Genomic DNA, 14,611 nt, shown 5'->3' with positions numbered 1-14,611 from the left:
TAGCCAGAGATATCTTCTATAAAACTAGTAACCAACTAATAAACATTATCTATTCCATTATTATTATTATTATTATTATTATTATTATTATTATTATTATTATAGTAGTTTTATCATTAAACGTGTAGGTCTACTACTAGCCGAAAGAATTGCGCGTTTACCGCGGAACTGAGGCGCGGACAATAAAAGATTAATTGTGTGTTTGTGGGATCCATCATATTTTTTTTAAGAATCACAAATGTTTTATCCTTGTAGACTTGTGGGTGGGTGTCAGTGGGAAATACATTTTATACCACCTTCTTATTTGAGAGAAGAAGCCCAACTGAAAACTTGTTACCAATGCAATACAAAGCAAATGATAAGAAAAAAAAAAACAGTTGAGAAATATTGCAGACGATTATGCTTAAAAACTGGAAGGAGCAAAAATCATGATCATAATTAAAATATGGATGATCATGCAGACTTACACCAGACTGCAAATACTGTCAAATATAGAATATTCTAATCTAATAAACAGCCTATAGGTTTTGTTTAGCTTTAAGTTATCCTTGTAGTAACATTTTGCTTAAACTGAATAAGTGGAGCAAGATATGTCCTCAGCTATTACTCAAGTAGTTTTTAATTTTAATTAATTGTTAATTTAAAAAATGTATTTTAATGAAGGCACAATCAATCATTTTTTTTTAATCAGGAAAGACACAGAAAGTGGTCTAAATAAACCACACCCACACTGCAACTTCACAAAAGGTTACTACAATCAAACAAGCACATTAAAAAATCTTCCCAACATGGAGACACGCATTTTACTGATTCTCCTAACAGCTTCAGGTATAAAACATTAAATCGGAGTAGACTCAAATATATTGTACTTTATAATGTTTTGCATGTTACTCTATTACAGTAACAGTATCAACTTTGTTCAAGAAACTGTTTTCATTATGGTCTTTTTAATTTAGAAATGTGATGACTTCTTGGACAACCCAGCTTACTTTTTGTAAAACTTTTCCAATTCTCTTGCAGGTGTTTTATCTGACAGCATTCAACCAAAAGACAAGGAAACTACTATTTACAGAAAAGAAGAAGAGCGTGTAACACTGAGCTGCTCATATGATGCCAGCAGCACTTATATCTATCTCTACTGGTTCAGACAGTATCCGAACAGAGAACCAGAATATTTACTGTATAAAGGTGCCAGATCACGGAGCAGTTATGAGAATATACCAGACCGTCGCTTTCAGTCGTCTACATCCCAAACATCCACTGATCTCACTATTAAGAGTGTAACTCTGTCAGACTCAGCTCTCTATTACTGTGCTCTGAGAGTAGGAGCACAGTGATCGTGTAAAACCTCAACACTTTTTTCACAAACACAATATTTGTAACACCTGCTCGAGGAAAAGGAAGTATGTACTTAGGTGGAAACAGTACAGTAAGATGATAACTCATTGTATTGACTCCAGTGGTACTACATTAAAACTCCTGCCCTGCAAGTCTCGTCTCCTAATCTATTATAGTCTGCAAATTTTAAGGTAGATGTAAATCTGAGACTTTCTCCTGTACTTGACAAGGAACGAATGGTTTGTTAAATGATTCTATACTGCTGCTCATTCAGTTTTTCAGTGCTCTTTTTAATACAGCTTTCAGGGGAGGAGTTTGTGTGACAAGGGAGGAACAGAAAGTTTAGCCGAACAACAGTTTCATTATCCTACTCATCATCATCATGTTGTGCTGTTTAACCGGTTTGATTTGTTTCTTTCTATGTAAGTATTCTATTTATTTGTCTTTTTCAACTATTTTGGCAAATTGAGATTAATAAGTTTGTTTTGGCTTAGTTTTATGGACACATTTCCATGAATTTTGATTCTTTTTCTCTGTGCTGTTTGATGATTTTGAAGGTGGCAGTTTTGCAAATATCACACCAGTCCAGACTGAGGTTTATGAGAAAGAGGGAGAAAATGTTACTCTGTCCTGTAGCTACTCCTCAGCATCCACACTGCAGTGGTATCGACAATATCCCGGATCAGATCCTGAGTTTCTTTTGGATATATTACATATTTCAGGAAAAGTTTCGCAAAGGTCTGAAATTGTGGATCGAGATCCTCGTTTCTTTGGGAAAGTGAATGAAGAGAAAACCCACGTGATTCTGGAGATCTCCTCTGCTAAACTGAAAGACTCTGCTCTGTATTACTGTGCCATGGTGCCCACAGTGACAGGAAACACAAGATCTCTGTACAAAAACCTGACACACAGCAATACTGTAGTTGAATCTAGTATAGATCATACAGATTTTATCTACATATTTTCCAATCAGCCATTACATAAACAAATAAATAATGCAATTTTATCTAATTTATGAAAGCAAAGTTAACAATTAGAACACTATTGCAATTATATCGATTCATAATTTACTAAAGGCTTTAGTAATTATATACAGTACCCTGACAAGATATAAAGCTTTCATGTACAGAAGTAAATATATGAAATTATACTCAGCTGAAGTAAAGAACTGTGATATTTCATCGCCATCTGCTGGAAGCCTAAGGAACAGAAAACTAATTTAAAATATTTGATCCTTTTGCGACCTCTGAGCAATGCAGATGTTGTGTGACAAGCAGTACTTCCTGTTTCATCATTCACCCCGTGATATTTAAACATCAAGCTCTCAAGAAACACGTTAAGACTTTTCCGATGCGGTCATGGAAACACTCAGTCATCAACTGGAAAAATATCTACTGCTGTTCATTCTCACCTCATCAGGTACAACACACAATTATAATACATTTGTATGATTATTCAGAACTTTAAATGTATAATGTACAAATCTTAATAGTGAAGTTGTGCCTTCCTCTTAGGTGTAATCGGTCAAGACTGGATTGGCCCAAGTGACCAGAAGACCAGTGTTACCAGCACAGAAGGAGATTCTGTAACACTGGAGTGTTCATATGACACAAGCAGCAGCTATGTTCTCCTTTACTGGTACAGAGAGTTTCCAAACACAGAGCCTCAATATATACTGCTAAAAGGTGGACGATCAGAGACACGTGAGAACATACCGAACCCCCAACAATTTACATCAACTACATCCCAGAAATCCACTTCACTGACCATTAAGAGTGTAACTCTGTCAGATTCAGCTCTCTATTACTGTGCTCTGAGAGTAGGAGCCCAGTGATACAAAGTGCCTGAGAGGCTTTACAAAAACTCACTCAGAAAACTGGTTTTGAACTGTGAGTTATCGAATAAATATCAAACCACATTTGTGTCTTCATAAACCAAAAAGTCAGAGTCAAAGTGCAGGATATGGTAACACCTGCAGCACATAAACAGCAGCATGTAGCCTAAATGAGAACTATGTAAATAGGCAATAATTAATTAATGCAACTGCCGATATTCAGAGTTAAATGCTTTGGCAAGCTGATTGGTTCATGCTGCATATGCAGCCAATGAGCTCACATCTTTGCATTTATATGGCTCTCTGGCATTCACCTTAGACTTTTGCAGTGCACTTTCACAGTTTCCCTGAAAACCTCCACCTTCCCCAGCTCGACATGTATAACTCTGCTACAGGTTATTTTATATGCTATTTCTGCAGCAGCAGTACGTCTCGAAAACGTGAATAGGTATTGCCATATGCCCGACAGTAGCAAGTTCCTGTACTATGTGATTGGCTGGCTACATTACTGCAAAGAAAACTCCATACTGAGATAAGAGGAGGAGCTTCCAGATGAGACTTCAGTGTTATTTGCTCTGCATAGTCTCACTATGTTGCTGTACATAGGTATTTGGATGTTAAGCCTTGCAGGTGGGTATATTTTTCTGTATTACTATAAATCTTTTTATCTTATTACATATATATATATATATATATATATATATATATATATATATATATATATATATATATAACTATTTTTTTCTTTTTTTTTTAACATTTAAGACGTAACTCATGCAGAATCCATTACCCCAGAACAAGCAGAACTGCATGTAAAAGAGACTGAGAACATAACACTATCCTGTAGTTATTCCTCGGCATACAGTCTCCTTTGGTATCGACAAAATCATACGTCAGCTCTTCAGTTCCTCATGCTCATCCTACAAAGCTCTGGAAAAGTAATACAGACTTCAGACGAGCGCCTGAACGTGGACAGAAATCGGGTGGATTTGGAAATCCCCTTTTCCACAGTTAAAGACTCTGCAGTGTATTTCTGCGCTCTGCAGACCACAGTGAAAGAAAATCAAAAGCTGCTTTACAAAAACCCGACAGCTTGAGATCCTCATGGGTTTATCATATTCAGACTTCGCTCCGTGTCACAGGGGGAGGAGCTACAACAGCTGTAAAGATCTCAAGTGCCATCATACACGTGCCATTTCAGCACCATGCTGCTCATCACAGTTATCCTGCTCTGTGCTGTTGGGAGTGAGTATAATTTATCATTACATGGAACTTCCTAAATGGCTTCATTAAAACGCAATTTGTCTTTCATTATGCAATTATGTTTATCATAATTTTCAGGTGGAAGGTTTGAAAGTCTCATTACATCAGACCAAACTGAAGCCTTTAATGAGGAGGGCACCAATATAACTTTGTCCTGTAGCTACTCAACTGCAATTAGTTTGCAATGGTACCGACAATATCCCAGATCAGCTCCTGAATATCTTTTATTAATTCTGCAAACCTCCGGACGGGTCCAGAGCGCAGAGAAACTGGATTCTCGGTTTTCAGCGAGACTGAATGAAAAGAAAAACCGTGTGGATCTGATCATCTCCTCCGTCAAAGTGACAGACTCTGCTGTGTACTACTGTGCTCTGGAGCCCACAGTGACAGGAAACCTTTACACACTGTACAAAAACACGTGCCTATATACAGTAGAGAAGACACAGAGCAATAACAAACAGTAATTGCTCATTAGATCTAATGATGTAATGTTCATTCAACAATTTAAGATATTGTAACATGAACAGTGCAACAGCCCTAATATACATTTGACTTTATGTACTTTAAAAAAAATTGTAATTTAAAAAAAAAAGAGCACAAAAATAGTATACTAGGATTAATCTGCCATCTAGTGGTTCTTTAGCCTAAGTACACTGGCCAAATTAAGCTTATTGAGATTTTAAAATGAATACATTTTTTATATTAATTACATTTAAATGTAAATTAATTTTTTTATCCTTTACCTCACTCAATGTGATTTCCGCAACTTTATAGTTAAATACCTATTATTGTACATAACTTATTGTACATAAGTTTTGTCCTCTTTGTATAGTCTATCTATCAGAAAGTATATCAGAAAGCAGAATATAGTTTTATTTTCTGTATCATATAACCTTTTCCCCTATACCCATCAAAATCCAATTATAATCTGATTAAGTGGTGACATGTTTAATTTAAAAATTGCAAGTCTACTGTATTAGATCATGAGGATTTTCCAAGAGCCTAATTTATTTGTGAAGTTTATTCACAACAATTAGGGGTAAATATCTCCACACATAACTTGTAGCTTGTCAGTTGCAAGATAAAAATGTTAATATTCCACAAACATTCTTAAACATTTCAAAATTTTAAGCTCAAGCACTGAAACTATAGGCTACATTGAAAATTGTTAGTTATCCCATCCAAGGTCCATATAATACGTCTTTCATTAGCTGTTTCCAAAACATCCCCTTTATATTTCGTTAAAGAGAACGGCCACACTTGAGTCACTGACTCATGATGAACAACAACAACATAATCTCCCCTCCGGGTTTTAAACAAAAAAAAAAAATCCTTTTTTTAAAAATCCGTTTTTCTATTGTCCTTTTTCTGCCACTTCCAACAAACCAAAAAAAAACCCCTCTCTTGCCATTTACAGTAATTAAGAAATACAGGAGTGACAATACTCTCCCATAATCCTCTGCTGTTTAAAATAAAATACTGGATCGGTTACAGCGCAAAGATAATTTCTTGATTTCTGTCATGAATATGTTTTAATCTTTCTATGCTCTCTTTTGGCCCCGACGCTGATATTTTTCATGAAGTTCATGAGATGATCATAAAGATGAGAATAATGCTGCATTTTTCTTTTCGCCAGCAGGGAGTGTTTTGACCTACAAGGGCGATGCAAGGAAACACAGCCAGCAGTACAGACAGTCAGAAGCATTTACTTCTAGTTCTCAGTAGCAAATTGCTTTTGATCCAGAATGAGACAGTGGATGTGTGATATGCTTATTGTCGTATTCATTCTAGGTACGCCACTTACTATTTATTTATTTCTATTGTTTGAGAAAGTGAGGCGAGACGCAGCGTAAGTTAATAATGCTCTGTTCTCTCCACAGAATGCGGAGGACAACACACTGTGCGTCATTCATCAAGCTCTTCTTCAGCTTACACAGGAGAGACTGCGAGTCTGAGCTGTGAATATAACACGACAGACTCCATGCCTGCTCTGCTGTGGTACAGGCAAACGAAGGATTCATCTCCACAGTTTATTTTGGTAAGACATAATTTTGGAAATGGAGGCAATTCCAAAGCCTTCCCCAACAGAAGATTTCAGTCACAGCTGGATTCTGCTGCAAGAAGAACAACGCTGACTATCCAGAACCTTCATCTGTCTGACGCTTCGGTGTACTTCTGTGCTCTGAGGCCCACTGTGAAAGCAGGATACTGTGGATCCAAACAAAACCTGCACTTTACAACCTGCATTATAGTTAGTAGCTGCATTCTCACTATTTGTATGCGATAAAGGTAACCCTATTTAATGCTGTTAAATAAAACAGCTAAAGCATATATAACGAAGTGACAAACAGGAATTATATAAAATCTTAATATACAAATGTAAATTGTAGTTGTAAGCATTAATTTATAGAAGCAAATCAGAATGTGAAGATAAAATTCTTAATATGTAAATCATTAGAAGTAAAACTAAAGTCTGAATATTGCAGTTCATTGTAAATATGTAGTTATAATTCTGAATACATCAATTTAAATTGCAATATGTAGGCACATATTTATTTGAATTAATAGCTACATAAATATATATGTAGGTAATATAAATATGTATTTTGATTTACTTAATATACACACTCAGAATTATGTATTCTGATAAGCTTCTATATATTCACAGTTTACATATTCTGTTTTTATATAATTATTTTGTGTTCGGCACTTCATAATATATAAAACATATACAGTTTTACATTTTACATTACAAAATAATATGAAAACATTTACGACCAACATATAATGCTACATATTTACTGTACACTTTGTTAAATCGATGTAATATCTTAATAGTAAAAATTGATAAAATATAGTAATAATAGTAAAATATTTGTTATATTATATTAATACATCTTAATATGTTCTGAATTAGCATGGGTGAGCAGTTTTTCCCTAAGAAAATTAAAATCAATATTAAACTGAAAATAAAACCTGGCTATAGATTAAAACTTTTTCAATATGGAATAAACCTTACCTAAAGGAACAAACGCCAACCTGAAATCATTCACATTCGATTTTGATTTTATATTTTGCTATATACACAGCACTTTAAGCTATAAAATGTACATATACATAACAGCGGCTTTTTAAGTCAGTGAGCTACTGTACAGGAACACCAGTTTCTGAGTATGTATCAGCCCCTTGAATTGTATAGCATTTGGTGACACCTGCCAGAGACATCACTGCATATGATTGGCTGCTGAAAACACTAGCTGGGAGCTTCAGTTGTCTGTATGGAGGCTGTTATGGTAGTCCTGCAAAGCTCAGTGAGGAACTCATCATTCTAAACAATGGCTTGCTGTTTGCTACTAGTTTTAATGACATTCATCGGTAAGATTTCAGTTCTATAGATACATTTCCTTTCTTTACAGATTGGCAGTCATTAAATTGCTTTGGAACTTTGGTAACTGCTATTTTCCTGTTTATTTCTGATGAGCTGCTTTGAAACAATCTATAGATCTACAGAAATCAATGTGGTTAGACTTGACTTCTTTTTAAAATGCTAATTCAAGAACATTCTTCTCAGGTGCGAGTATTCAAGACAGCATTACCCCAACGTCTCCTGAAGTCTATGCAAAGGCCAATGAAAAAGTGACGCTCTCTTGTAAATACCAGTACACAGTGTCAATGAATAATCTACAGTGGTATCGGCATTACCACAACTCTACGCCGGAGTTTCTGGTTTTAATCATGGAGTCGGGACAGAATCAAACCGCTACGCCTCCTCATCCTCGGCTGACAGCTTCAGTTAATAAAGATAGGACGGTGAATCTAGAAATCTTTCCTGCAGATGTGGAGGACTCTGCTGTGTATTACTGCGCACTGCAGCCCACAGAGACAGGAAACGCTTGAACACCGTACAAAAACCTACTCAGTGCTAAACGGAGAACAAAATTCAGATCGGATCAGCCTTTGAGAGTGCGCACGAAGGCCTCAAGGGGGCAGCACTTTTTATGACGCTGAACAACATCATAAGCATGGGCACAAAGCTGAAATGTGACAAGTGACAGCATGTGACTATGAAAGATTTTGAACAGTCGCACACAGCTGATCAGTACATTCAGGATGAAGACATCAGTAGTACTAATTCTCATAGTTGCATCAGGTAATTAGTGGTATTTTATATGCATTTATAACATTAGTGTTTAATTTAAAGAATATTATTATAATTTTTAAGTTTTACATACCACTTTTTAATTTCTTTACAGCTGCTCTTGGTGATCACATTGAACCAAATCAAGCTGTTATTACTGAAAAAGAAACCAACCGGGTGACACTGAGTTGCTCGTATGAAACAAGCAGTGAATATGTTGATCTTTATTGGTACAGACAGTACCCTAACAGCGAGCCACAGTATATACTTTGGAAAGGTGCACGATCAAGAGATGATGAGAGTCATATACCAGATCCTCATTTTGAATCTTCAACAACCAGAACATCCACTGAACTCATTATTAAAGCAGCCACTCTGAAAGATTCAGCTCTCTATTACTGTGCTCTTTGGAAAGACCCAGTGATACAAAGTTTCAGAAGAGCTTTACAAAAACACACTTGCTCTGAACTCAAAAACATCAAAGTTTAGCCAAAACCAAAATGCAATATCAGCCGTAAACCATTACTTTATGTGGCAACACCTGCAACTGATACAGTAGTCAAAACCAGGAGATTAATAGATTTAATAAAGCAGCAATTGTACTGTGCATATACAAGTGTTGAAATGCAGAACATGTACATAGTTAAATCTTGCAGTAATTTCTCAGAATGATACATTAATGAAACATAAAATCAGAAGCGCTGGAACATTAGCTTGCTGTAGGTTGGGCATGCAAGACAGAACGCATCCATTTAATAACTTTGACAATTCTTACAAGTGTTAAATTAATGGACATAGGGTAAATATTTTGAAGGGTAGAAATCATAAATAATATATATAAAAATAGTTTAAAATCTACAACTGATGCAAAGTGATAGCAACTGCTGACAGGCTAAACCAGGCCAACCACAAAAGCATACTTTTAAAAGAATGGCCATAGTTTAATTTAAGGTCTCACGGCGTGAAAATTAACATGAGTTCACCATAATAGTGCAAGAGAGAAATTTCAGGATAGGAGATAGACAAATAATTTACTGACATATTGATTCTAGAGTGTTGCTGTTCCTTCAAGAGCCACTCACAACATCTCTGACCTTAAAACCTATGAAAAATCAGTGTGAATGGATTTCACAACATTTCAGTGTATTATTCTTATTAAGTGAGGGCCTTTTTTTTAGGATTTTGCACCCAAGAAAAGACTCTGAGAACCTGAAACATCGCTCTTGTGGAGAATCCAGGAAGGTTGCAGTTCTGGAAAATGATAGCACTGGAGACTAAATGGATCTTGATGGTTTATCACCTAATTCTTGACATTAATTCCTAATTCTTTTGCAGTTAACGTGTCTTTTCTTCTCCACCTGTTTTTTCTGACACTGCTGGCCAATGGTCATTCCTTACCATTGCTAATTCTAATATTGCATTAGCATTGCATTTAATCTGAGTTCAGTCTCTTTCTTGTCTCATTTTATCTGGAAAAACAAAACATGCGTAATAATTCAGAACACCTGACTTTTTTGACTTGAAAGTTTTTGACTTTCAGCCTTCCTGAACAATTATGCATCACTTATACATGATTAAACACATTTCGGTCTGTTAAACATGCAGTTCTCCATAACCTGTGTCAGCCAAATAAACATTTTTCTGTCTTAGCAAACAGCATATTCAAGTGATGCTCCTTTTTATGTATGTCACATAATAAAGCAATCTCATAGAAACCACAGTTTCAGGATGCCTACACAGTTCATAGTAATAATGCACCTCAGGTTCAGTTGATGTTAGTTCTTCTCAAGGATCACAAGAGTAAAAATGCTCTCACGGTAGATAGTCACAAAGATTGCTGCAAGGAAACAAGCAAAGCCCATTGCACTGAACAGAGCTGAAAGAAAGGATTAGGAGTTGACACAGAAATCAAAACAATTAGTGAATCAGTTATTGTTATTGTTGATGAAGTTGATTTAGGGGTAATTGTCCAGAAGAAACTTGTCTAGCATTATATATACAGAAAGCTAAATTGACCACAGAAAAACCCATAGCAATGAAAAGGAAGAAAATACTGATCATGCGAAGACCAAAACAGAAATGCTATGAAAAGCTAGAACCTAATGTGAGACCTTGTTAAAAAGTATGAATGTCTTTAATATAATACTCCTAACCTCAGACTTTGAACAATAGTGTACAGGCCTAATATGACCGTCGAAGAGCTTTGTAATGTCAAACCAATAAAACAAACAAACAAAAAAAGGCACAGTGTGAAAACAAACTTCAAAAACCTGTTCTAACCACAAGCTAAAGTTTTCAACATAGACACTGAATAGACTTTAGTGCTCTTACTGTATATTTTGGAGCGGCGGATCCAGAGCCAGCATTTCCGGGTTTTCCCAGCCTGAAAGAGTCTGTAGTAAATGTGTCCCATGAGCTCTGGCCTTGATGCGTTCAACAGATCCACTCCTGTCTGACACAATTGCTAAAACCACAATTAGGTACAGGCATGAAACTAATTATTTTAGAAAATTATGTTTTTAGTAACATTATGTGTCTAGATGTATTCTGTTTTGCTGATGAATTTGGGTGTATGTATTTAAGTACGATGTTGTTTTATAATTAAAATATTTAACTTGAATTTCTTATGTTAACATGTTTGTTCTGCAAATAGAGTTTTTTTTGGAAACTGGACCAACAGCTCTAAACCTGAAGCATGTGTGTTTGGGGTCAGTAGGAGGGGCTTTAGTGTTGTGACACCATGTAGGCCATCCTGAGGATGTGGTTTTGAAATAGATTAGCTACAAGCAGAGCTGTCAGTCAGAACATCGGCCTGAACAATGTTGCTGTTTTTACTTGGCTTTCTCTCTGCATTCGGAGGTGAGTAGCTCATTTCTGTTGAATTGTAATTCCTTGCAACCACAAACATTTCAGATTTTTCATCATTAAAGCTATGCGAGATATCCTCCCGAGGTCAGGTTCAAAAAAGGTCAACTAAACTACGAACGTACTATTACAAATAATAATTTTTCTTTTTTAGCCGGATGCTGTAACGATGTCATCACTTCTGTCCAAACTGAGGTTCACGGGAAGATTGGGAACAAAATAACGCTTTCTTGCAACTGCTCTAGCGCCCTTTCTCTGTACTGGTATCGTCAATATCCAAGATCAACTCCAGATTTTCTTCTTCTGATACTACAAAACAGCGGGAAGATTGAAAGCACACAACCTGGAATGTCTGTGAAATTAAACAAAAAGAAAACCACTGTGGATCTGGAGATCTCCTCTGCAAAAGTAACGGACTCTGCAGTTTACTACTGTGCGTTGAAGCCCACAGTGAGAGGAAACCCGGCAGCTCCGTACAAAAACCTAAATCTCTCTTACCAAAGCAATTTTAAGAACTGAAACATAGATTAATATCATAGAAACACTGAATAACTGCACTACATATGTTTCACATATATTCTTGTTCAAGCAGTAATTATACCGTTCAGGATAAATCTATTTATTATTTAGTGGTGAAACTATAGTACTGTAAAATTGCCATTCATTACATTAAATTATAGAAAAACCATTGCAAGACTGTTTATTATTCAGTTTATTATTAATGCTTTACTGTTTATTTCTCTTTGTGAAAAGGGTAAGAAAAAGATTAAAGGGTAAATATTACAATAAAATTCATATACATAAGCAGCGATTTCAGTAACTACTAACTGACCTACTAACTACTAAAGGCTTAGTGGCTAATTAATGTACATTAGTGATAAATTGGTATTAATCTCACTTCTCAGTCTCATTTGCATCATTCCATTAAATGTAGAGGTCTGACAAGAGAAGGGCTTTCATGTTTAACTCATACGAAATACTAAAATACTCATATAAAATTGCTATGTTTTCCTGTGAGATAAGGTTGGACAGTTTTATTCATAATCCATCAATTTCAGACAAACCAGCAAACGATTAAATAATATCTACATCTACAGAATTAAGTCACCAATGATTTTTAGGACATAGCTCTTTAGAACTAGCCTGAATAGGTAAAGGCAAATTTTCAGAGTGAATTTATTCATTTAATTGTTCTTCCCTTATTTTCCCAACATATTGCATGTCTCTCAATTATATAGGCAACAGTGTGAATATGTTTAGTTTTTAGTCACTAATACTATGTCAATAAGTTATATGCAAAAGTAAAATCATGAGTGTTCATATATATATATATATATATATATATACATAGTATATTCTTTTTTTTTTTTTTTGTGTGTGTTTGTTTTTCTCACAACGGGTTCAGCAATGTGTCAGGAGGTGGAGCTCTAAGGTTGGTTTGACTTATTTTCTAATGTGGATTCACATCGTCACTGTCAGAGAGCCAACCAACATGTGCCTTGCTGTCTTTCTCATTTTAGTTCTTCATACAGGTGAGTTTTTTTATTTCTCAGAATTAATGACTGATTGATGAAAAGATTTTCTGGTTTTATTTATTTATATTTGATTCTTATAGGGAAAATCCTGACAAACATGATAACATCCCATGACTCACAAAAACAAGTTTTAGAAGGTAAAAATGTAACACTCACATGTAACTACAGTGGAGTACCTGATAATCTCCACTGGTACCGTCAATATCCCGGATCTGTGCCAAAGTTCCTCCTCTACATCTATGAAAGTGGGATAAAGAGTGACAACATACCAAAGCGTTTAACACCAAGAATTACAAAGAACACAAAACAAGTGGACCTGGAGATCTCTTCTGCTGCAGTGACAGACTCTGCTGTGTATTACTGCGCTCTGAGGCCCACAGTGACAGGAAACAAAGCTATGCTGTACGAAAACACCAACATGAGTGGAGCACTGTGAATATACACAAACATATACGCTTTGCAGCTGTTTAATACATGACAATTTGATTTATATACACACTAACCCATGTGCTGAATCAGTTCAGATGATGTGTGTGTGTGTGTGTGTGTGTGAAGATGTGTTATCACTGTGCTTTGATGTTACAGAATAATTCATTTCTAGCACAGTTCTAGTATAAACTGATATGCATTTCTTTCTGTATTAATGTGTTACCATTGAATTACAGAGGAATCACTAAACCTGACGTAGGTACCAGTCAAATTAGGACATAATGAGTCTGTGGTTACACCTGCAGCTGTCTGAAACTAAAATAGACATGTACGTTAAAGCTATACATCCACTTTTTTTTTTGTCAAAAGGGAAAACACACAGAAATGGCTACACACGCACTTCAAAAATTAAACACTGAAATTAAATCGATATAAAACATCTATATAGAATATTTTAAAAAGTACGCTTAATTGATAACAAAAAAAACAAAATTTAAAATGTAAAATTCAGCAATTATTTTACAACATGTACTTCCACCCAAAATCATTCATTTTCTGAAACATTTAAACCTTAGACAATAACATATGTGAACTGTTTTTATTAAGGTAATTATGGACATTATCGATAAAAGTGGACATTTCCAGTAAAGCAAGAAGAAAATGCAATGCACTGCAGAATCTTCTTGCAGATTTTTTTTAGACTGTGGGTGGAGCTTTGAGACAGAGTCATGAAAGCATTTCATTTCAGTTTTATTAACGGTGCAGTCATGACGTTCCTGTGTATTCTAAGTCTGCTGTTAGTAATACAGGGTAAGTAAAAGTTTATACGTATACACATATGTGTCTGTGTGTGTAGTAAAAATTTAACTGTGTCCTATGGTGCGACAGAAAAAAAAATGTAGAAAACATACAAATAACATGAGAAAAATGTGTCTTCTACTTCTTTACAAGTGTAGAGAGGTTTATGTTCAACGTTAGAGGGTTTTTTGTTTTTACATTTTTGCTGTCACTCCATAGGACAAATTGATAGGCCAACTACCTATTTATATATATTCTTTTTACTAATATGTTCTATACAGATTTTACAGATAAATGCTTTGCGCAGAAAATAGCACCACTGCAGGACAGAACACAAGTTACTGAAAGGAAGCCAGTCACTCTGTCGTGTAAATATAATGGCACTGTACAGAGTTTACTTTGGTATCGACA

The 14,611-nt window shown here is 35.4% G+C and overlaps 1 long non-coding RNA gene and 2 gene segments (V, D, J or C); 2 read left to right on the top strand and 1 right to left on the bottom strand.

Annotated features, from left to right (window-relative positions):
• The first annotated feature begins 6,725 nt into the window (after window positions 1–6,725).
• Window positions 6,726–8,539, top strand: LOC122356651. The segment is given in 2 exon segments: window positions 6,726–7,810; window positions 8,007–8,539. Coding segments are annotated over 2 exon segments (366 nt in total).
• Window positions 8,540–9,058: 519 nt separating this feature from the next.
• On the bottom strand, window positions 9,059–13,265 carry LOC122356672. The gene is made up of 3 exons (XR_006252365.1): window positions 13,130–13,265; window positions 10,905–11,037; window positions 9,059–10,449 (listed from the first exon to the last, which is right to left on the bottom strand). It is a non-coding gene; the product is annotated as an uncharacterized LOC122356672 (long non-coding RNA).
• Window positions 11,981–14,438, top strand: LOC122356633. The segment is given in 2 exon segments: window positions 11,981–12,970; window positions 13,054–14,438. Coding segments are annotated over 2 exon segments (435 nt in total).
• The last annotated feature ends 173 nt before the right edge of the window (window positions 14,439–14,611 follow it).

Source organism: Puntigrus tetrazona, chromosome 2 (assembly GCF_018831695.1).
Source record: "Puntigrus tetrazona isolate hp1 chromosome 2, ASM1883169v1, whole genome shotgun sequence".
NCBI classification, from domain to species: Eukaryota; Metazoa; Chordata; class Actinopteri; order Cypriniformes; family Cyprinidae; genus Puntigrus; species Puntigrus tetrazona.
This window is presented reverse-complemented; position numbering and strand designations above follow the sequence as displayed.